At 37.0% G+C, this 25,143-nt stretch overlaps 4 protein-coding genes across 4 annotated transcripts; 2 read left to right on the top strand and 2 right to left on the bottom strand.

The window, feature by feature from the left end:
• Positions 1 to 3,493: 3,493 nt before the first annotated feature.
• LOC109102742 (olfactory receptor 52E8-like) lies at positions 3,494 to 4,619 on the bottom strand. The gene has a single exon (XM_042771860.1). It carries the CDS (start codon positions 4,436 to 4,438, stop codon positions 3,494 to 3,496), a length of 945 nt encoding a protein of 314 aa, XP_042627794.1. The 5' UTR covers positions 4,439 to 4,619.
• Positions 4,620 to 7,452: 2,833 nt separating this feature from the next.
• LOC109102745 (olfactory receptor 52B2-like) lies at positions 7,453 to 8,411 on the top strand. Its single transcript, XM_019116108.2, has one exon. It carries the CDS (start codon positions 7,470 to 7,472, stop codon positions 8,409 to 8,411), a length of 942 nt encoding a protein of 313 aa, XP_018971653.1. The 5' UTR covers positions 7,453 to 7,469.
• A 2,458-nt stretch (positions 8,412 to 10,869) lies between these two features.
• On the top strand, positions 10,870 to 11,808 carry LOC109102292 (olfactory receptor 52J3-like). The gene has a single exon (XM_019115631.1). It carries the CDS (start codon positions 10,870 to 10,872, stop codon positions 11,806 to 11,808), a length of 939 nt encoding a protein of 312 aa, XP_018971176.1.
• Positions 11,809 to 14,636: 2,828 nt separating this feature from the next.
• LOC109102746 (putative gustatory receptor clone PTE01) lies at positions 14,637 to 16,057 on the bottom strand. The gene is made up of 2 exons (XM_019116109.1): positions 15,112 to 16,057; positions 14,637 to 14,647 (listed from the first exon to the last, which is right to left on the bottom strand). Exons 1-2 carry the CDS (start codon positions 16,055 to 16,057, stop codon positions 14,637 to 14,639), a joined length of 957 nt encoding a protein of 318 aa, XP_018971654.1.
• Between the last annotated feature and the right edge of the window lie 9,086 nt (positions 16,058 to 25,143).

The following is a 25,143-nucleotide window of genomic DNA, read 5'->3' as shown; positions in this document are numbered from 1 at the left end:
CCAAGACACCCTGAAGGAACTACCTGAGAGGTAGGACTTAAACCACAGGAGTGCAGTTCCAGAGATGCCCATCTTTCTGAGGGTGGACAGGAGAATCTGGTGGTTAACTGTGTCAAAAGCAGCAGACAGCTCCATCAAGATGAGTTCTGAGGATTTGGAAGCTGCTCTTGCCAGTCGCAGGGCTTCAGTAACCGAGATCAGGTCAGTCTCAGTTGAGTGGCCGCTTTTGAAGCCAGATTGGTTGCTGTTCAGGAGTTAGTTCTGTACAAGAAACATAGATTTGCAATGAATGGAAGAAGGGATACCAGTCTTCTGTAGTTTTATTGTGATTGTTTTATTGATGGTTTGTTTATTAGTGGGTTTGCTTGAGCGTGCTTGATTGATTTGTGTGGTGTATGTGAGTGAGTAGAGGTGTTGATAATGTGAGTAAGTGAAGGTATGACTGAAGAAGAAATGGCCTGAAGGAGGTGAGTGGGGATAGGATCAAGTGGACAAGTAGTAGGATGACTGTAAAGGATAAGTTTGGAAACGTCCGTCTCTGAGAGTGGAGAAAAGTAGGAGAGAGAGGGTGTATTAGTTGTTATGAAGTTATCATCAGTTTGCGGTGTGGAGAATTGGTCACTGTTGTTTCTTGTCTTATTTGTGAAGAAAACTGCAAAGTCATCAGCTGTAAGAGTCGATGAAGGAGGAGGTGGAGGAGGACAAAGAAGAGAAGAGAAAGTTTTGAAAAGTGTGCGAGAGTCAGAACAGTTGTTAATTTTGTTGTAGTAGTATGTTGTTATAGCAGTGAAGAAATTTGCAGAGAAGAAAGAGAGGAGTGACTGATACACACTGAGGTCGGTAGAGTTTCTTGATTTGTGCCATTTCCTCTCTGCCGCCCTGAGTTTAGAGCGATGTTCACGGAGAACATCGGACAGCCAGGGAGCAGATGGGGCGGTACGTGCTGGTCTGGAGAGGTTAGCGTGGAGCAAAGAGTGTCAGTAGCTCTGTTCGTGTCCAGTGCTGAAGAGAGTGAAGGAAGTGAGGATGAAACCTTAGAGGATAGGCGAGAGGGAGAGAGTGCACATAGTTTGCGTCGGTGACCTGCGGAGGAGTGTGTGCTGTGTCAGGAGTAAGTGTGAGGTTAGATGTGATGAGGAAGTGGTCTGAGGTGTGCAGTGGAGTAACTTAAGTGTTGTCCTTGGAGCAACAGCATGTGTAGAGGTCCAGTTGGTTGCCTGATTTGTGAGTAGCTGTAGTAGACGCTCACTTAAGATCAAATGAGATCGTTTGAGATTTTTATGAATAAATAAATTTTTTTGGCCATAAATGTGACCATGCTTGTATTCTGAGATGTGCAGATTTGTTCAATAGTTTGCAAGGTCTTCTTAGGTAAATGGAAACACTACTTGAAGAGGTTGTTCCACATTATTAAGCAAGTCACAGTTCTCATGAAATATGGTGAGGAAGAAATATCTTTCTGAAGAAAAGTATGAAAAAAGGCAATATCTTGCAAAAGGCATCAAAACAAACAATATTTCATAAAAACCAAATATAAATGATTGAACTGTCAAAAGATTAGCGAGAGACTGAGAGCACAGAAGATCTTGGTCAGATAAAGATTTATTAAGGAAAGTTTCTGTCAAAAAAATGAACTGTATTGTAATACCAGCTGTAAAAAAGCCACTGCTGAGCAGCAGACAGGTGTTTGAAGCTACTGGAGTCTCAAGATCCTCTCCATGTAGACTGACAGTTGTGTGTAAAGCTGCGTTTCAGACACTGCTAACCAAACCTCACAAAGAGAAACCTGCACAGTGGCTGTAGAAACACATTTTCAAACTGTTTATCACATTGTCATTTATGCAGCATGGGATAGTTTGTTATCCTGCATGAAAATCCTTTTATTTCCAAAAGCACAATTCTTCATTTTATACCACAGCAGAAAATGGTCAGTTATGAATACCACATATCTTGCAGAAGTCATTTTGACACCCTAAAATGACCTTACATCTCACTTTCCAATATTCCAACCCAAATCATCACCCACCGCCTCCTTGATGATGTTGCAGTCTCATTGGAATAGGATGGCCATTCATCAACTATCAGAAATCCATTTATCTGAACCATCCATTGTACTTTAGCATTCGTAAGTGAATAAAACTATTTAAAAACAAGTCTTCATGTGTTTCTACAGCCACTGTGCAGGTTTCTCTTTGTGAGGTTTGTTTAGCAGTGTCTGAAACGCAGCTTTACACACAACTGTCAGTCTGCATGGAGAGGGTCATGAGACTCCAGTAGCTTCAAACACCTGTCTGCTGCTCAGCAGTGGCTTTTTTACAGCTGGTTTTACAATACAGTTCATTTGTTTGACAGAAACTTTCCTTAATAAATCTTTATCTGACCAAGATCTTCTGTGCCCTAAGTCACTCACAAATCTTTTGACAGTTCAATAAACTCTATTTGCTTTTCACAAAATATTGTTTGTTTTGCTGCCTTTTGCAAGACTTGCATTTTTTCATACTTTTCATCTTCAGAAAGATCTTTCTTGCTCACCATAGTTCATGAGAACTGTGACTTGCTTAATAATTTGGAACAACCTCTTCAAGTAGTGTTTCCATTTACCTAAGAAGATCTGGCAATCTATTGAACAAACCTTTCTGAGATTGATACGTTATCTAAAAAGATGTGAAAAACCACATAAAAAAAAATCTGACTCTTTATTGTACCAAAATCCTATTGATATATCACTTGCATAATAATTTGGAACGCAGTGTATATGTCAGGATATGTGACAATCTGCTAACTTAGTAGTCTGTGGTTCTAATGTTAAGAAATCATATTAACCAAAGAAATTTTTATGGTTTTCCCACAATTATAGTGTTTATTTCAGTGCGGGGGAGAGATCTCTTAAAATGCTTGTCAAAAATTATTCTAACATGAACAGGTCTTTAATTAAACCAAATCAGGTTTTCAATAGATGAATCATAGGTCAGCAAAATAAAAATAAAAACTGTTCAAATTAAAATTCACTGACACTGAGAAAAGACAGTAGTCAACAAGAGAATAAAAAATATAAAGTAGGCCTATAATAATACACTGTAAGAAAAAGAACTAGCAGCTCATTACCGGGACATTATGCATTCATTTTACAGACATTTTCTTTAACTCTGCAAGACAACACATTCAAAATACAGGTTAAAAAAGAAAAGGACATGCAGAAAATTCCCTCAAATTAATACAGTACAATCTTTTTTATGTGTAGATACAACAACCTATTATAGATATAATAGACTCTGGACTGGCTTATGTAAATGAATAGAAAAATAAGCATACTGCTGTTACTACTTAAATGGCTTATAAATTAAATGTGTGTGTCTGTGTGTGTGTGTGTGTTAGAGAGAGAAAGATTTGACAGAAAGATATATTAATGTCACATTAATGCATACAGCAGATAAACTTTGCAAGGCAAATTTTGTAGAAACAATATTTAGCATGACACCTCAGTGTTATTTGTTCATGATGTGAAAACTTTTCGCTGGAAAAATTTGATCCCTTTGACTCTGATTTCTTTAGTTCTTAATCCATATATAATAGGATTCATTGTTGGTGGTAATATCATAGCACCAACCGCAATGAATTTTCTTAAGTGAGGAGAAATATTTTTTATCCTGTATGAGATGATGGTGAAAAGACCCAAACACTCAAACAAGATAAAGACAACAAGATGTGTGCCACAAGTCTGCAGAGCTTTACTCCTCGTGTCAGAGCTTTTGTTGTGGAAACAGGCTATGAGGATCCGTAGGTATGTGTACAAAATCAGACCTACTGTTAAGACCTGACAGAGAGCTGTTATCAGAAGTCCATAAAGATTATTAATGGTCATGTCTGCGCAGACAAGTTGAAGCAGGGAAGGGTTGTCACAGTACAGATGGGTAAGGTAAGACCTACAGCGAGGCAAACGCAGGAGGAGGATGAAAAGGATGGCAATCAGTGTCAAATTAGAGAGCCAAACCAGCGAGATGATCTTTGTGAGGTGAAGTTTGCTCATAATGGTAGTGTATCTCATTGGTTGGCAGATGGCGACATATCTGTCATATGCCATGGCAGTTAAGATGAAGACCGCTGATAAGGCATATACATGTATGAAGAACGCTTGAGTGATACAGATGGAGAACGGAATGGTCTTGGTGTCAAACAGGAGCTCCCGCATCATGTGAGGGAACAGGCATGTAGAACCTATTAGGTCATTAATGGACAAATTTAACAGGAGAATATACATTGGTCCATGAAGACCCTTATTGGTTATGACAGTGAACAGGAGGAAGGAGTTGCAGAACAATATGATTATGTAATTTAGGGCAGCAAAGACAAATGCAACAAAAGCCTTTTCAGGTGACAGATCGAAGCCCTGAAGAGACAGATCGGATGAAACATTGTAGATATTGCCAGCTGAAGACATGATATTGTCCTAAACAAAGTAGAAAAGCGCAAATATAACATAGCTCGATTAAGTTTACTCTGTGTAATTGTGAAACATTTAAAATACTTACAACAATCCTTTGCTGCTCTGCATAAGGTACGGTGACAGTTATTTGCTTTCGGCAACATGACGGTTATTTAATGTCTGATTGATTGATCGAGCAGTCATGCAGCAACCTGTCCTAACTTGTGCGCACACTTACATCTTGGGTCTTTTATGCTGTCTTTGAGTTATTAGTCTGTGTGGATTATAAATCTCAAGAGGAGAAAATCCACTATGATGATGTAATTGTCAAGATCAACAAATCATTTTTGTAATCAGTTCAGTCAATGGAAGAGCAACATTTCTGGTGAAATACAACATGAAAGGTATCATATCCATTTCTACTAGATAGCAAGAATACCTGGAGATATTTGATGTTGCTTTTACAGGTGCATTTAGTAGTTTGGTGCTAATTTAAATTAAGAAATGAACTGCCTGTACTCCAAATAGTTTTCTATAAAAAAAGGATTTTAATGGATCCTTTTCACATTTTTGGGGTTCTCATAAACGGAAGACGTCGTTTGCTCAGCAAAAAAAAAAAATGCACAAAAGCATTCCGATGAGTTTGCAAAAGAAGAAAAAAATATTGAGAATAAGATATTGATTATGTTGGACAGAAGAGACAAAGATGTAAAATGTGCCATCACTCACTCAGCCATTGTATTAAAATCACTTAAACAGCAGCAGTTACTACCGTAGTTCCCTTTCAATATCAGTCTCTCAACATTGCGTCATTATGACGCTATGGGAAAACAGCTTTCGCTCCTAAAATACTGAAGCCTGATTGGCATAATGACATTGTATTGCAACATCCAGAGAGACAGGAGCATGGCACTTGGTGCCATTTTCTCTAAACCTTTCTCTTTCACCTTGCAGGATACTCAAGCCTCAAGTCATTGCAGATATGTGGATTATTCTTTGCCAAGATTATTCTTGTGCATTCCAGTGAAACTGAAGATGGCTGATGAGAATGGCAATTTATTTCAGCATTGGAAGGACTTGGCTATCCTCAGTGTGAACTGATGAACTTCAGGACCCTTTGCCTCTGTTTTCACCAGGGACATTTGCTGCCCCATCCAATGGAGCCCGAGGCCTACAGGCTATCATTGGTGTGTCAAAAATGAATATGATTACCAACTGTATTCCTGCCTGGATGACACCCCCTTAGAAGCTGCGCTGCATGAGTCAGTCTACCTTCAATCAGCAGTGACCTTAAGGACTCCATTACGCCCTTCATACTCAAAGATGCAAAGATTCTGCAAAGATGTGTTTTTGTAAGAAAAATAATCATATTTAAAACGTAATAATCACTTTAAAAAGCTTGCACTCACTGTTGTATACGGAAGCAGCTCCGGGCTTTTTCTTACAAAAACACATTAATTCACTACAGGAGGACTTTGTTCACCTCCCGGGGCTGTGTGAGACACTTTTTATTGAGGATGGGCGCTTTTTATTTAACTTCTTTTGGACTAATGCACTGCAACACCCGTTGAGTGCCATTAAACAGTTTGAAAGATCAAAGACCATTTTCAATATAACTCCAACTGGATTCATCTGAAAGAAGAAAGTCATATACACTTAGGATGACTTGAGTGTGAGAAATTTATGGGCTAATTTTATACTAACCCTTTAAATACACAGGATGTTTTCCATAAGAGTTTTTTTTTTTTTTTTTTTTTTTTTTTTTGGATATGTCAGAATGAAAGGATTATATATGTCCATTTTGGAAAGCAACAAAACTTCAAAACTCTATTAAGATTTAAATGATTTAGCTTTAAAAAAAAATCCTATGAAGGGCCTAAATTTGAAAAGGAATGAAATTTCCATTCCATTGAAATAAACATTCTCATACTAATTCTCATACTGATCTTCATTCACAAACAATTTCAAACAATTTGTGTAGTTATGTGTGCAAAAAAAAGTTTGCAAATTGGATGTGAGGCCTGGCTAGTAATTTGCATAAACACAGTGTGCATACATGGGATTTCCTTACATCCTCTTGCGCATGCTCATTTTCTCTCTAGACCATGTACTCATCTGAGAGCTAGATCAACAAGATCTTTGAGCAAAGTAAAGTGTGTCATTCTCATAACAAGTAAACACTGTAATTAATGTAAATCTACTCTTTCATGGCATTGACTATTTAATATTAAAGGAATAGTTCACTCTGTCACAATCTCCCGCCACAATTTCCAGTCACAATCCTCAATCACCATTCCAGTCACCACAGAACTACATTTCCCATCATCCCTCCTTTCTGGTCTAAACTGGTATTTTCGGCAGGGATTGTGATAACATAAATAGTCTTTATACTCTCAAGGCAAAGCTACTCAAAAGTATAATTTCCCATGTGAAAAGAGTGTCATTTGCTATATTCAAGATTTGAATGTAATGTGCACATGATACATAACGCCACCCATTCCCATGGTTAAACCAAAGTAAACAAAGAGTTTTCCACCCAGCACGGTCCATGAGTATAAATCAGATGATTACAGATGACCACAACACAGCACTTTTCAGCTGCAGTGAAGGATGATCACTTAAGGTGGCTAAATATTAAATGTACAGCTTTTGTCTTAGCCATATGAGATTAGAATGTTACAGTTATTAGACATTAAAATGGATGTAAATTTAAATATTATTCAAATGTAGCTACTTCAAAGTAATTTAGATCATTAATCTGCTAACATGCAACGTCTGTTTTGTATATTCTGTTATGCGATTGTTTTTTGTTTTGTTTTTTTATTTGAAGACATAAGGATTTAACATGCTTTTGATAGAATTATTGTTTTTTTCCCACAGGGTGTAAGAACAATGATTCTGGATATATCAGAATAAAAGGATGATGTATGTCCATTTTGGAAGCAACAAAACTCTCAAAGTTCTAATGAGATTTAAATAATGTAAACAATCATTATTAGCTTGTCTATACTGGTTTTTATGTTTCAAGGTCATAAGTGCATTCAGCATGTATCCAAATAGATCTGTCCTCTCAGTGATGCTGACTTTGCACTCTTTGGAACTGCCTCAGTCAAGCATTTACCCTGCATTCATATTTGGAATAGCAACATACTTGACTATATTACTCTGCAATCTCACAATTGTTGTCACCATTTGTGAAAACAGGAATCTTCACAAACCAATGTACATACTGTTGCTTAACCTGCCTATCAATGACGCAATGGGTGCAACAAGCTTTTTTCCTCAGCTGCTGTATAGTATATGGTCTCAGGACAGATCAGTATCATATCCTGCATGTTTGTTTCAAGGCTTTATTATACATCTGTATGGAGGTGCATCTCATATCATTCTTACCGCTATGGCCTTTGACAGGTATATCGCTATCTGCTTCCCGCTGAGATATGGAGCCATTATGACTACTAGTAACTTAGTAAGAATCATAACTGTGATGTGGCTCATTAATTTTATTATTATATTTGTACTTTTCTGTCTTCTAATGCCATACAAGATTTGCCAGACATACATGGCAGATCTTGTCTGCTATAACCCATCTTTAATGAAAATCATGTGTGAAGACACAACAGTGAACAATATCTATGGATTGTTTATTTTATGTTCATACCACTGTATTTCGCTTTCTGTTGTAGCATTCACATACATTCATATATTAATTACTTGTGTTACCAATAAGCAGTCAGATGCAAAGATTAAGGCACTTCAGACATGTGGCACTCATTTAGTGGTCTTCCTGTTCTTGGAGTTCAACACCTTTTTCCCTCTTATTGCACATCGGTCTGAAAATGTTCCAGCTCACCTACGCAGGGTGTTTTCTATATCTGTTCTTGTATTTCCTCCCATTGTGAATCCACTTATTTATGGGTTCAAAACCAAGGAAATTAGACAGAAAATTGTCAGCTATTTTAAAAGAAAGAAAAACAGTGTGCAATAAACCGCAAAATTAAGCTTATGTTAGAAATTACATAAAATTACTCTGTAATTGCTCTATAATTATGTGTATCTCACATTTGATTAAATATATATATTACATTTGTATCTGACTTTTTTCATCTTTCACAAGTGCTTCAGATACAAGTTGTTGTTGATAGTTTCCATATATTATTCATTTTAATTTTCTCTAATAACCTACAAGGAAGAAAAAATGCTTCTTTGGCATGTTTTTTAATCTTTGAAATGCACTAAAGACACCAGTCCTTGACTGAGTAATAATGTTCGGTTCAACTGAACTATCAATGAATTATAAATTATTTTTATGTGCCATGCAACCAACCCTAAAACCATTGTGTCAACCATCCTCACTCACATCCAGTAAGTGAATAATATTATCCAGATGGCATAATTTATCACAGGCCATATGTTATATCAAAATATAATTACTTGACAAAATCAAAGTATAGACTATTTTTGCCAATATCTATGATCAGAATTAGTGTGTTCTGCATTTGTAATCAATCAACAGCAAAGGGGAGCCCTGATAATAAATCCAGATATTGTAGTTATGACATCCACCAGCAGGGCTCTCATTTGATGATATGAATGCAATGTGCACATGCTACATAATAGCACCCATTCCCATGACTAACCCAATGCAAACAGGAGTTTTTCAACCCAAATCCAGTAGTATAAATCATTAGCCTACAGGTGACATTTAGCAGTGCAGAAAGATGATCACTTAAGGCGACTAAATATTACTTGTGCTGCTTTTAAGGCAGTTTTTCTGAGCAGTCTTGTGAATATGTAACTTGATTTGCATACTATTATGAGATGACAGTTTGTGCAGATAGGCCATTATTACAAATCTCAACAACTGCATATTGGCTTAAGCACTCCTAATGAGAACTAAAAATTATAATTTAACATATACAGTAATATGCCTTGTTAATCTTCCGCTATGTGAACTTTACAAGGAAATTCTGCTTTTCATTTTATTTAATGAAGTGTAATTTTATCTATTGATTTCTGTTAATTGTCTTTTGCTGGATATGGCAAAATGAAAGAATGACAAAGATCCATTCTGAAAACCAACATAACTTTAGATTACCATTTATTACTGTTCATTTTTGCTGACAAGCACTATTCATGAAATTGAAGTGACATGACATGTGGCCAAGTATGGTGTCCCATACTCTAAATTTGTCTTCTGCATTTATCCCAAAGTGCGCACACACAGAGAGCAGTGAGTAGTGAAACACCACCAGAGCAGTAGGCAGCCATTTTTGCTGCAGCGCCCAGGGAGCAGTTCGGGGTTTGGTGCCTTACTCAAGGGCACCTCAGTCATATTGAGGGTGGAAGAAAGCACTGGTCATTCATTCCCCCTACCTACAATTTTTGTTGGTTCTAAGACTCAAACCCACACCTTCAGGTTACAAGTCTGACTATATAACCATTAGGCCATGACTGCCGCTTCTGTAAACAGCATGTATCCAAATGGATCTGCACTTTTACACATTGCCCTAAACTCCGTGCATGGGAGGGTGAAAGGGGAAAACATGACATCCAAATTGTAAAACAACAACCCCAAAACATACACGTTCAGTATGTATCAATTATTGATATGATGAGGAAATGGCATTAAGAAAAACCTCATTATACCAATTTAGGAAAGTACTGCACTTGATTATTGATTAGACATAATCAAATATAGTAATCCTTAAAAAATCTATTTAGAAAAACTTTCAAATGTGTTCTTTGCTGTCACACACAGTGCAGTTGCCGTACATTCCAGAAACCACATTCACAACAAGATCATCTGCTGCTGTTTTATCAGCCAACGAGGTTAACTGATATTTTATTTGTCAACAACCCAGGTATAATGTGATATTTCAGTATTTTTAGCAATTTTGAATGACAAAGCAGAAAGATGCTCTTTAAACCAGATGGTGTAGTTATGACATCTACCAGCAGGGCTGTTCACATGCTGCAAAACAACTCCTGTTCCCATGACTAATCCAACGCAAACGGGAGTTTCTCCACCAAACTTCATGAGTATAAATCATTAACCCACATGTGACATTCAACAGTGCTGAAGGATGATCACTTAAGGTGACATTATGCATGACAGTTTGTGCAAATAGACCACATTATTTCAAATCTCAACAACTGTATTGATTTTAAGCAAATGAGGACGAACAATTGTTTAAATTATACAATGAAAGATGTGCCTGCTGTTGTTGAATGTTTATTCCTTTTTTAGGTTGTAGCCTAAGTAAGATGATGCTGGATATGGTAAAATGAAAGGATGAAATAGATAAATGTTGGACACCAACTTCCCATAAGTTCTGGCAAGATTTTAATTTCTTATATTTGATAATTATTATTTATTTATATTGATAGCTTTCCCACTTGTTTATGCTGGTTTGTGTAGGCTGTTCATAGTAAGAACTTTCATCATGTATCCAAATGGATCTGTCCTCTCACTGGTCCTGACTTTGCACTCTTTGGAACTGACTGAGACGAGCATTTACCCTGCATTCATATTTGGATTAATAACATACTTGTTCATCTTACTCTGCAACCTAACAATTATTATTACAATTTGCTTGAACAGAAATCTTCACAAACCAATGTACATACTGTTACTTAACCTTCCAATCAATGACGCAATGGGTGCTACAAGCCTTTTTCCTCAGCTGATGTATAGTATATGGTCTCAGGACAGATCAATATCCTATCCTGCATGTTTGCTTCAAGGCTTTTTTGTACACCTGAATGGTGGAGCATCTTATCTTATTCTTACCGCTATGGCTTATGACAGGTATATCGCTATCTGCTGCCCGCTGAGATATGGAGCCATTATGACTACCAATAACTTGGTGAAAATCATAACTGGAATGTGGCTTTTTAATTTAACTCTAATAATAGTAGTTTTCTCTCTTCTAATACCTTACAGGATTTGTCAGACACACATGACAGATCTAGTCTGCTATAAGACAGCATTAATGAAACTCTTATGTGACGGCACAGAGGTGAACAACATATTTGGGTTGAGTTGCATAATTTTTTACCACGGCCTTTCACTTTCTGTTGTAACATTTACATACATTCATATATTAATCACTTGTGTTACTAATAAGCAGTCTGATGCAAAGATTAAGGCACTTCAGACATGTGGCACTCATTTGGTCGTCTTCCTGTTGTTAGAGTTTAATACTCTTTTTCCTCTTCTTTCACATCGATCTGAGTTTGTTCCTGCTTTCCTACGCAGGGTGTTTTCTATTTCCAACTTTATCTTTCCTCCTCTTGTGAATCCACTTGTGTATGGTTTTAAAACTAAAGAGATCAGACAGAAAATTTACACCTGTTTCAAAAGCAAGATAAGAAGTATCTGATGTAAACAGCTCCTTGTGTGTAACTTTTCTGTTACAGTTATGTCAAGCTAAATCTGTTTATCATCTATAAAGTGTCCAAAAATAGGCATATTCATGAGAAAAAAGTGAGTAGTATTTGGCTGGTCATGTCATGACAGGCCTTAAGTAAAATAAAAGCTTTTTCAACCATACTGATATAACAGCAGTGTTTATGTGAGAGTATAATATTTATGTATTTATTTATTTTTAATATGTGTTTTACGTGTGCAATTTACTTGTGTAAATCTTTTATGGAGTGGCAAAAATGTATTTAATTTTTTTTTTAGTAATGCTATTTTCTACTATTCATATCAGTAATAGCAACGTATCGTAATATAAAAGAATTCTCTTCAGGAATAAAGGTTAACAAAGCCGCAGATGTTTCAGATATATTTCAAGCTTTTTTGCATTAACAATATTTTATTTTATATTGCAGTCCGAACTCAAATAATAATGAATAGTTTGTATGTGTTGCTATATTTTGATCATTTTAAAACCTGTATTATGCAAATGTTGGACTATGTTTTGATTCAGTTTCACTGCTTATCATTGTGTGTCTTTCAAGTCCAGATCTTGCCATTGCTTTTTATTCTCTTTAATTGGTTTTCTCAGTTTAGTGGAAACAAGAGACACTGTACAACATCAATAGTCTTTGTGGAGAAATAATATTTTTGTTCATATAGGGTTAGGGTTCATTTTTGCTATTTGTTAATGTCATTCTCTTTATTTCATGCCACCACCAACCCCCCCACCAAAAAAGGTTTGTTTCATTCTCTCACCATGGCTATTGATTGTAATTTTATATTAACTGCAGATCCAATGACTGTTAGTTGAGGATATAGAATAAGAAGCACTCTATTCATTCAGTGACAATACATACAAATCCTCAGATCTGCTATATATCCCACTATAATTCTTTTATGTTTTGCTCATTTATACACACATGAAAAGTACATTATAAACAGATAATACATTTATTTTAATATGTTTTTAATGCCTTCACCACAATTACAAAGAAATTGTTTACACCAAAAAAGATGATGTAATAAAATCATAATTTGAAATTATTTATGATACAGTTAATGTTCATTAACTTTACTTTTTTTTTTTTTTGGATTGATAATTAGTCTCAATTTAACTAGAATGGAATGTACAGTTAAAATCGTGTCTATTTAAATACATCACCAAGAAACTTTTTATTTTTATTTTCAATTATTACATGCAATAATTATTTTTATTTTCTGCTGTTTTTAACAGCAGATGTATTTTTACCTGGGCTAACTTTGTGCCTTTTCCAAACCAAAAAGAAAGCTATAATATATTTATTTTTCATTCCATATATGACTGGATTGACAGTCGGAAGGACTGTCAATCAAACCACAAATCCTCTGTGCACTGGAAGAAATGCTGGGGATCCGATATGATAATATAGCAACAGTTTGTCACTATTTCAAAGAGGGAAAATATAGCGATCTGGGCTATAAATGTATGTAGAGCTTCAACTTTTGAATCAGCATGTGTTTGTTTCATACATGTGATGAGAATCTGCATATAAGAGTACAGCTGGACAGAGATACTGCTCAGCTTCATAAATGCTGTTATAAATAAACCATATATATTGTTCACAGTCAGTGTTGGGGAAAGTTACTTTTAAAAGTAATGGATTACAATATTGCGTTACTCCCTAAAAAAGTAACTAATAACATGTACAGTATTAATGGTACAGTAGAACCCAGGAGCAAGTTTAACACACTTCAACAATAAAAAAAGAAGCACAAATGTTTATCTAGAGTAATTTTTGCTTATTACTTTGGTTGAATTGAATTATCGAAGGTCAGCAGCAAAGACATTGCTTAATAAAATGGGATTAAATACATAAACTATATTTGTGTTATTTAGCATTTAATTATTGCAGATTTGCATCATATTCTGAGTTGCATTTCACAGTTTTTATTAATTTTGAAGAATACTGAATGTGTTTTTTTTGCGAGTGAGATAAATTAATGCATGTTCACATTTATTCTACAACTACAGAAACATCTTACTCCCGATTTCTCTCAACATGGTGACAGGAGAGCTGTCAATCAATGAATGGGAAAAAAAGTAACTGGAGTTACTTATTTGAAAAAGTAATTTAGATATTGTCTTGTAAATTAAAAAGTAATGCAATACTTTACTAGTTACTTGAAGAAAGTAATCTGATTATGTAACTCACGTTACTTGTAATGCCTTACCCCCCAACACTGTTCACAGTGAAACGCCTTCCACATGAAAGCAATTCTTTGTTTTTATTGATATCAGTAATAGCAACTTATAGTAATATAAAATAATTCCCTTCAGGAATAATAAAGCCAGATGTTTCAGATATATTCAAGCTTTTTGCATTAACAATATTTTATTTTATATTGCATTCAGAACTCCAATTTAAATGAATAATTTGTATTTGGCGCAATAATTTGATCATATTAAAACCTGTATTATGCAAATGTTGAACTATGGTTTGATTCATTTTCACTGCTTATCTTTGTGTGTCTGTTAGCATTATACAAATCCAAATCTTGCCTTTGCTTTTTATTCTCTTTAATTGGTTTTCTCAGTTTAGTGGAAACAAAATACACTTGTACAACAACATCAATAGTCTTTGTGGAGAAATAATATTTTTATTCATAGTAGTTAGGGTTAGGGTTCATTTTCATTATTTGTTCATGTCATTTTTCTTTATTTCATGACCAAAAAAATAAAAAATAAATAAAAAAAGGTTTGTTTCATTCTCGAACCATGCCTATTGACTGTAATTTAATATTAACTGCCTATCCGATGACTGTTAGTTGAGGATATAGAATCAGTAGCACTCTATTCATTCAGTGACAATATACAAATCCTCAGATCTGGTATATATCCAACAATTATTAATTTATTTTATTTTTGCTCATTAATACACACATGAAAAAGCATAGGAATAAGTACATTATACACAGATAATACATTTATTTAAATATGTTTTTAATGCCTTCACAACAATTACAAAGAAAATATTAACACCAAAAGATGATGTAGTAAAATCATATTTTGAAATTATTTTATGATACAGTTGTTTATTAAATGTTCATTAACCTTTCTTTATCATCATTGATAATTAGTCTCAGTTTAACAAAACTGAAATGTACAGTTAAAACTGTGTCTATTTACATCCAGAATACAACACCAAGAAACTTTTTTTTTTTTTTATTACATGCAATAATTATTATTATTTTCTGCTGTTTTTAACAGCAGATGTATTTTTACCTGGGCTAACTTTGTGCCTTTTCCAAACCAAAAAGAAAGCTATTCTAATATCTTTAGTTTTCATTCCATATATGACTGGATTGACAGTCGGAAGGACTGTGTAAATCATCAAACCACAAATCCTCTGTGCATTGGAAGAAATGCTGGGGATCCGATATGATAATATAGCAACAGTTGTCACTATTTCAAAGAGGAAAAATGTAGCGATCTGGGCTATACATGTATTTAGAGCCTTAACTTTTGAATCAGCATGTGTTTGTTTCATACATGTGATGAGAATCTGCGTATAAGAGTACAGCTGGACAGAGATACTGCTCAGCTGCATAAATGCTGTTATAAATAAACCATAAATATTGTTCACAGTAAAATCCCTTTCACATGAAAGCAAAAGCAAAGATGGGTTGTCACAGTACACATTGGTAATAAAAGACTTGCATTTTTCCGTTCTAGGATGAAGAGAAAACAACACTAGTATTAAGGCAAAGTCAAGGCCCCATGCCAGCACTATGATTCCACCTATTTTGCAAGGAGTCATGATAGAATTATATCTGAGTGGGTTGCATATTGCTATATACCGATCTACCGACATGGCTGCCAGTAGAAAAGGTATTGCACCTCCATACAAATGTACCAGAAAAGCCTGAAGAACACATGTAGGGTAATAAACATCATTTGTTTCTGTTAAAATGTCCACAAGAATCTTGGGCAGAGCGGAAGTGATTCCAATTAAATCAGTTAGAGGGAGGCTGAAGAGGATGTAGAACATTGGCTTGTGAAGGGTTCTCTGAGTGATTATCAGTCCAAGAATGGCTCCGTTACAGAGCACAGAGAACACATAGATCAGAACTCCAGCCAAGAACACAGGATACATTGCTTTTGGATGGATATCAAATTTAGCAATTTTAAGGTTGAATGTGAAAGTGGGATTTGAAAGATTACCAGCCATTAAAAACCTTGATGAAAAAAAATAAAAAAAAAATTTTACCCTTAAACAATTTTACGTAAACAGTCATGTATCAAGTTTTGTAAATATGACTGCATGCTTCACCGTGCAGATTAAGTCACAATAAGTCTTACCTTAGTTCACTTACTGATTTTAAGTTGTATGACCAGAATATACTAGCTATATGCACCACTGTAGGCTATGGTGCAGCATCTCCTTTTATGCAGAAAAAACATAGTCGTGGGACTTGAAGTCCAGTTGGTGGTCTTATGACACCAGATGATGCAATGTCTGTGTCTAAATGAACACGAGATGTTCACTGCATTTTAACAGATGTCAGCTGAATTTGCCATTTTAGAATAGTGGAGCTTAAACAACCATGAAACCCTAAAACACATTTTTGGAGATGTTAACAAATATATGTTGCACATTATTCAAATTAATGATAGGCCTACCACACATTATTTTAAACACTAAAGGCTGGAATACACTACATAATATTTACTCAGATTTTTGGAGTAGATTCTAGCTGCTAAAGTCTGCAGTCAGAGTTGAACAGTATTTCACAGAAAATCACATAATGTATGATGGGTGTAGATTATTTAATTTTTTTAGCTTCAGACTTAGATTTCAACCCAGCCATTGGAGATCAAACATGTTTGATATTTTGAGCCAGTTTTGAACACATTTTCGTTTGTCACACATCTCCTAGCAACAAGGTGCATATTTCTACATAAGTTTGTGATCAGAATGACTTAAAAGTCTGGTAATGTGTGATCAGCCATTAGTGCATGATTTTTTTGCTGTAACTGTTTACAAAGTCAAGTGTATGGTGCCAAGTCTTTTAAACATCTGTTCATTCATGTAGCATATTCCAGGCTTAAAGGGGGAAAGTTTTTTTTAGCCATTTCCTTCCAGTTTAAAAATCAAAACTAAAGGAGTGTCACAAAATGTCAGCGTTTGAATATTTTTCATGGACATATATCTTTTACTTTAATGCTAGTAGATTAGACATAGGCCCTGGATATTCTTCTCCAAATATATTTATGCAAACAATAACAGCCATGCAGTGGCAAACAATGGTGATGACACTATGGATTAATCAGATAAAAGGTTAGACAACAATGAAAACCACAAAATTCAAAGATAAATAGACAAAAGAAGCTGTATTCTCCCTAGTAGGGTTAGCAAAATTAAAATGTAATAAAAATGTTTTTGATTGACTGTGTTGTAGGTCTGTTGTGTTTGTACATTTCATTATAATGCAGAAAATGTCTCAGGTTAAGTATGTAATCATGGTTCCTCGAAGGAATGAGACGCTGTGTCGGAAACGCTTCGAGGAACGCCCTCAGCGTGAACCGCTCTGAATCACGTGTGTAATCAGTCCAATGGATGGTCGAGACGTCATAGGTGGGTGATGTCAGAGACCAGGAAGCTTAAAAGCATATGCGGCGAAGCCAGCATTAGCCTCAAGTGGATGAACCAAGTGCTGGCAGAGATGCCGGAAGTGTGGCACTGCGACGCAGCGTCTCGTTCCTTCGAGGAACCATGGTTACATACGTAACCTGAGACGTTCCTCTTCAGGAACTCGAGCTGCGTCGGAAACGCTTCGGGGAACGAGAATGCCCACGCCACCAGACTTACAAATCTCTGCCTAGTGTGGGAAAATGCACAGCTAAAGCAAGAGAAGGAGCCAGGAGCCTGACAGTAATCGGGGACAACCCGTCCAAAGGCCAAACTTCAGAGGAGTGAGTCTTGACCCCCAAGAGAGGGGAGATCAGAGGATTCGAGGCTTTAGGATAGCATCCTGATCCACCGCTTAGCATAAGCTTCTTCTGGCCGGAGGCCTTAGCCTCAGTGCACCGCAGAGGAAACGAGGGTGTCTGCCCACTGACTGGCCACTGAGAGGGGCGCGGTAGGCCACAATGGCCGCCAGGTAGACCTTCAGGGTAGAGTGGGTCAACCCTGTGGAGAGAAGGGCCTGCAGGAACGCCAGAACTGTACCAACCGGGCAGTTAACTGGGTCGAGCTGGCGGTCTCCACACCAAGAAGTGAAAGCTTCTACTTCAAGGCATACAGTTTTTTCATTGAGGGAGCTCTGGATTGGAGAATGGTCTCAACAACCTCGGTTGAGAGACCGGAAGCTATGAGTTGTGCCTCCTCAGAGACCACACCTACAGCCTCCAAACTCCATGTGATAGGAGATCTCTCCTGATGGGAACCTCCCATTGAGTGCCGTCAAAGAGAGAAATCAGGCCCAAGACCTGGCCCGGCCAGAACGCGGCTACTAACATCTTCCGGACTCCGTCCCGGCGCACTCTCTCCAGAACTCCCAGGAGCAGAGCAATTGAGGGAAAAGCATACAGAGGAAGCCTGGGCCACATCTGTACCAAGGCATCCAGCCCAGTAGAGCTAGATGAGTCAGAGAGAGAACCAGAGGGGACAGTGCAATGTCTCGCGAGTCGCAAACAGGTCCACTTGAGCCTGCCCAAAAACTCTCCAAATGACTGCTTCACCACCTCGGTGTGAAGCCACCATTCCCCGGGCCTCGGCCCCTGCCTCAACAGGATGACTGCTCCCAAATTGAGATGCCCAGGAATGTGAACTGCTCTAAGCAAGAGGAGTTCGTCCTGGGACCATACAAGGATCTGGTACGCTAGTTTGTACAAATGGCGTGAGCGCAGACACCTTGGTGGTTGATGTAAGAGACCACCGCTGTGTTGTCGGTGCGCACCAACACATGGTGACCTCTTAGGTCCGGGAGAATATATATAGTGCTTGAAGCACGGAAGGGGTCTGGGGGAATTTTTTTTGTGCTTGTAGGATGGCGAGCATATTGATGTATTTTGTGTTCGAAGCACGGCCAGCATCTCCAGCACATTCACTCTTATCTTGACTGGTAGACTTTTGCCCCAAGAGGCAAACCTCAGGAACTTCCGATGAGGAAGGATGGAGAAAAGTACATCTTTTAGATCGATAGTGACACACCAGTCCTCGGGACTTGGTCTGTGCAAAGCATGCTGAACTTCAGTCCCCATTGACTGAGTTAGTTAACAAACTGCCAAAAAATTCGCAGATCTACAAAACAGGACGCAACACATCATCCTTCCTCGGAACAGTGAAGTACCGGCTTTGTAGGACCCGGACTCTGCAACGCGAATTTTTCAACGCGAGGAGATGGCCTCTGTCCTCAGAGAGTTTCTACTTCTATTAACCATTAACCAGAGCCTGCTTGGGGCCCACCAGGGTGGGAAAGTCCCCAATGCACTTGAGGCGGAGGAGAACCGAACTGGATTCTTTATTGTCTGTGGCATACAGTGTGCATGTCCCACTGAGACCACATTCTGGCAGTAGTTTTCACGCTGCCAAATAGTCATTACTAGGGGAATCACCCCCCTAGAGCCAGCATCTCCTGATCTCTGGTGTCATCAGAGCAGTTCAGCTCGGTAGCATTATGCCTGAAGCGAACCGCGCACCGGCAGGAGACGTGGCCATGCGAACTAGCTGCTCTGGAAACTTCCCAGGAGGTCGCGAGCCTCTTGGCACCACTACATTTCCAGGCGGTAACTGAGAGAAGCGCTTGCTGGAGACAACTTCCCAGGAGGCCCTGGAACACCGGCAGGGTGTGCTGATCGATCTCCTGAGGTGCACTGAGAGGAGACCGGACATTGGCAGTGTTTATGCCCCAAGAGGTACATCGCTCTTCCCCAGAGGGGCCTGCCCTCCGAGGTCCTGAACCACAGCATCAGGACTCTCATACGCAGAACCGCTTTCCGCTAGAAGCCTTCGGCCTGTAGACACTGCAGAGTACAAGTGACACCCCCAGCACGAGGGGCTGGAACACAGTCGCCGGATCTGGTGGTTAAGGAAGAAGATAGGGACTTGCCTGTCTACATTCCTTCCACTGGGTCCGAAAGCGAAACCTGCGAGCACAACCACCTCTCCGCCTCAGCGAAAGCGGGGCTGGCACCGCGAGAAACGCCAGTGGAGGGTGAAGGCTCGCGTTTTGTGTGTGAGCGTCTAAATCTTCTGAGGGAGAGAGGTAAACATGTGTTCTCACTCGAGAAATTATATCCCAATCCCAATTATATGTGCTCTTGCGGGTTTCGCTTTCGGATCCGGTGGAAGGAATGTAGACGGGCAAGTCCCTGTCTTCTTCCATAACCACCAGATCCGGCGACTTTGTTCCAGCCCCTCGCACTGGGGGTGTATATATATATATACTTTTTTATATATAGATATATATATAGATATATAGATATATATATAGATATATATATATATAGATATATTAATATATAGTATTTCCTTCATTAACCACTTATTTCATTCAGATTCTTTAAACATGTTCCTTTTGACCTGATCAAAATCCGTTGGATATTAACACACACGCTTTTCAGAAATTCTGAAAATGTTATAGTAATTGTGCACACAAAACACACACAAGGATATCAACAAATCAAAACAAACAGTTTATAGCAATGTATCTTCAGTGATAATTCATGTTTTATACCTGAGGTCTCTGAGACTCTCTAAAAGAGTAATACATTGTTCATGGCCGTATCAACATGAAAAATTAACTGTATTCTAAGTGAACTAAATAATTTTTAAAGTGCAGTTTCTTGTGCTTAAAAATGATTAAAATGGCTGTATTCTTATTTATTTTTTTCTGTTACACTTATAATTAATCATAACACTACTGTTTAAAGGGTTTGTGGAATCTCTTGGCAAAGACAGTGACAAAAATATTTTTTTACAAATATTTAATGTTTTTAGAGATTTTTGTGCGTATGATTTTTAGTAGATAATTTTGTAATTCCTGACTGTTTAATCCATAAACTATTGGATTCAGAAGTGGAGACACTAGAAAAATGAGCATTCTTGTAATCTTTTGCAGATTTGTGTTGACATTTGAGAACCTGTGTGACAGGATGATGAAATTTTCAACAACCTCATACATTATGAAAATGACCAGTTGGGCAATGCAGGTGTTGATGGCCTTGCACATTACATTTGACCTACTCGTGACCAAGCAGGAAATCAAAATCTTCACATAGGAAAATACACTGAACAAAATTATAAACGCACACAAAAGTGTACACAAAAGGCCTGTTTCTCTCAAATATTGTTCACAAATCTGTCTAAATCTGTGTGAGCACTTCTCCTTTGCCGAGATAACCATCCACCTCACAGGTGTGGCATATCAAGATGCTGATTAGACAGCATGATTATTGTACAGGTGTGCCTTAGGCTGGCCACAATAAAAGGCCACTCTAAATTGTTTTACTGTACTGGGGGTCCGGGGGGTCCGAAAACCTGTCAGTATCTGGTGTGACCAACATTTGCCTCATGCAGTGCAAAACATCTCCTTCGCATAGAGTTGATCAGGTTGTTTATTGTGGCCTGTGGAATGTTGGTCCACTCCTCTTCAATGGCTGTGTAAAGTTGCTGAATATTGGCAGGAACTGGAACACGCTGTCGTTTATGCTGATCCAGAGCATCCCAAACATGCTCAATGAGTGACATGTCCGGTGAGTATGCTGGCCATGCAAGAACTGGGATGTTTTCAGCTTTCAGGAATTGTGTACAGATCCTTGCAACATGGGGCCGTGCATTTTCATGCTGCAACATGAGGTGATGGTCGTGGATGAATGGCACAACAATGGGCCTCAGGATCTCATCACGGTATCTCTGTGCATTCAAGATGCCATCAATAAAATGCACCTGTGTTCGTTGTCCATAACATACGCCTGCCCATACCATAACCCCACCGCCACCATAGGCCACTTATGTCCTTATATTAATAAAAGAATAGAAAAGATTTACATATTTATAAGGTATCTACAGTTGTGGTCAAATTGATTTGACAAAATGCAAATGCAAAATGCATATTATTTTTTAATTAGTACTGACCTAAATAAGATACTTCACATAGAAGAAGTTTACATATAGTCCACAAGAGAAAATAATTGCTGAATGTATAAAAATTACCCTGTTAAAAAGTTTACATACACTTGATTTTTAATACTGTGTTGTTAGCTTTACCTGGATGATCCACAGCTGTTTTGTTTTTTGTTTCGCTTTGTTTTGTTTTTTGTTTTGTATTTCCAATAATGACTGTATGAATTTGTGAACATCTTTTCACAATGAGGACAACTGACAGACTTGCATAAAACTATTACAAAAAGTTCAAATCCTCACTGATGCTTCAGAAAGAAACATTATGCATTAAGAGCCTGGAGGTGAAAATTTTTGAATATGAAGATCAGGGTAAATTTAACTTATTTTGTCTTCTGGGAAACATGTAAGTATCTTCTGTAGCTTCTGAAGGGCAGTAAATGAAAAATATTATATTTCTATTTATCATACAGTCATTTCTGAAAAGGGTTCAAATACGCAAAAGATGCTGGAAAACCAAAGAATTTGTGGGAAGTTTTCTGAAGAATAACAGGCAGTTTAACTGTTCAGGATGAACAAGGGACTCATGAACAGCTATCACAAAATAAAACAGCCGTGGATCATCCAAGAATCAAGTGCATGTAAACTTTTGAACGGGGTCATTTTTATAAATTCAACTATTATTTTCTCTTGTGGACTATATGTAAACATCTTTTATGTGAAATATCTTATTCAGGTCAGTACTAAATAAAAATAACATGCATTTTGTATGATCCCTCTTATATTGGTAAAATTATTAACATTTTGTAAATACAGATAAAAAATGTTAACCACAGCTGTACTTTTAATTCAATCAGTACATTATATTTAAGGCTCCTGCAAATATGAATAATATCAAATACTTACCCGGGCGTATATTTACTGGGTCTTTTTGACTTTTTTTTTTAAACGAACGCCAGACCATTTCATCACCTTAAAATGTCTCATTGATGAGACCTGTGGGAGAATCTATTAATGGCCTCTAGTTTTGTTTTGTCATTCATAATTAATCCTTTGATAATAAACCTCTCTTGTTTCAAGAAAATGCACCAGTTATCCAACACCCTAACTGCAAAAACACTGTTGCTAATAAAACCTTGGGGATTTGTGTCAAAGAGCCTTATACTTGCATGTTCTCAAGTGTTCTTCTTAACTGAGACTTTCTTACCAAGGGAACAGTTTTTACAATTTTGCTTTTATTAAATATTTCTATCATGAACTATGACATAGATTGTCAGATCACAGGCTTCAGTTAACAAATGTCACTGAAGTATATCAGTTACATATCTATAATTCAGCATCATTGCCCCGTTTTACTGCACATTGTGGAAGTTTCCTTTCTATAACAGTCTGATTCCCCTTATATGATTCTTAGAACATTAGCACAGAGTTCCCTGACCTTGATTTGGGAGTGTCAAATTAGTTAGACACAAAATGTGGCATAATGAGAACCACAGGTCCATAGGAATCCAGAATTCTTTAGATTTATGTCAAGGTACACCATGAAAACACTGACCCTACTGGGACTAAAGATCAGAGGGGATACATATTAATTAAGTCTGTGAAACATTGGTCAGGGGAAAGCTGCTGTAATTTGATTAAGACTGTAGAGACCAAGGGCCTGAATTAAGTGAATTAAGCCTCAGGTCACTTTAAATGTTGTAGAGTTACTGGTAGCATATCCCAGGTTGCCCCTACTGGTAAAATCTGTAACTACACCTACACATCTGAACCCAAAAAGCATCTTTTTACATTGACACTAATTAAAAATAGCCATGTACTTTGATAATTTTTTTTTTTTTTTTTTTTTTTTTTTTTATGTTTCATTCGTCACTGATTTTTGGAGTGGTTTCTTAGTAACATTGTAAAACAAACGTTTATATGTTTTTCCTGTTTGCTGCAAGGAGTCATACAGAGTGATCAGTCACATGATTGGCTCAAAAGATGAAGTAAAAATGGGAGCATTCTAGATATTTACCAGGCCATGTCTGCAACTGAGTTAAATAGGAATGCAAACAAATTGCCCTGTCAAAGTACATTAGACCTCTATGAGAGGAACTAATTGTTTCTCAATGTTGAAAGTCATGTGCATTTGTAAATGCTGTATGTAGACCTGTAAGCAGCCTTATTTTATGGAATTTCTGAAAAGAAAGAAACAAAGAAAAAACATTCAGATAATTTCAAGCATTGTATCATTGTATCACTCTGTTGCATTATTTTCAGTAGGCCTTTTGAGTGTATTAGAGTCCAGGGAACACATTAATTGGCCCTCTTGGATCTCTTGGCCTGCATTGTTTTGTTATTTCCGTATCTGTTTGCAGCAATATTATTGCCATAACTGTTCCATATGACTGTATGACATTTCTAAAAGACAAAATTGTAATGTAAAAACAAAAGTATAAAAATAAAATTATATTTAATTTAAAAAATAGCAACAACACTGACAGGCCTGAAAATGTGTGCCTGGTTCAAATTATTCAAACATTCAAAGTCTAAAAACAATTCAAAATGTTAAGCATGACAGTCATAAAGGGTGAAGCATGAAATATATTTAAAAAGTACATTAGATTGTACATTATTTAATTATTTGTGGTGATGTTTTCAATAATTGTCAAACCTCTAATCTTCAGACATATGTTCTCAAACAAAACATGCCTTTTTATTTCAGATAATTATTTTGACAAAATCTATATTAAAAGAATATATACAGTATTATACAATTTTATAACCATTTTGTTATGCAATAATATTGTGGAATGTATTATCTTTCATTGACTAATACTCAACTATGAGGTGAGTGGATTCTCTCATTCTTCTGCGTCCTCTAGCGGCAGTGGTTTGCTATTACACGTTCACTGTTCACTGGGTTCAGTTTTTTCTTGCCTGTTAATATGAATTTCATGAGCTTTATGACTTTGTTTGTTTTGTTTTTGCTTTTTTAGTCATTAACTTGTACTGACACTACAATAACATCATGTTGGGTGGTTGGTACAGTTACATAATTCATGGACAACTTCATGTCTTCAGAAATTAGCAGAAACCAACATATGCTTTTCTATTATTTGCCTTGCATATCACGCTTGTTGTCACTACTACAGGCCTGCAACTTTAAGAAACAGGTAATCACCACTTTGTAACTTGATCATGGCTTG

This window comes from Cyprinus carpio, chromosome A15 (genome assembly GCF_018340385.1).
Source record: "Cyprinus carpio isolate SPL01 chromosome A15, ASM1834038v1, whole genome shotgun sequence".
In the NCBI taxonomy this organism is placed as follows: Eukaryota; Metazoa; Chordata; class Actinopteri; order Cypriniformes; family Cyprinidae; genus Cyprinus; species Cyprinus carpio.
Note: the sequence above shows the minus strand (reverse complement) of the source record. Positions and strands in the feature narration are given on the sequence as shown.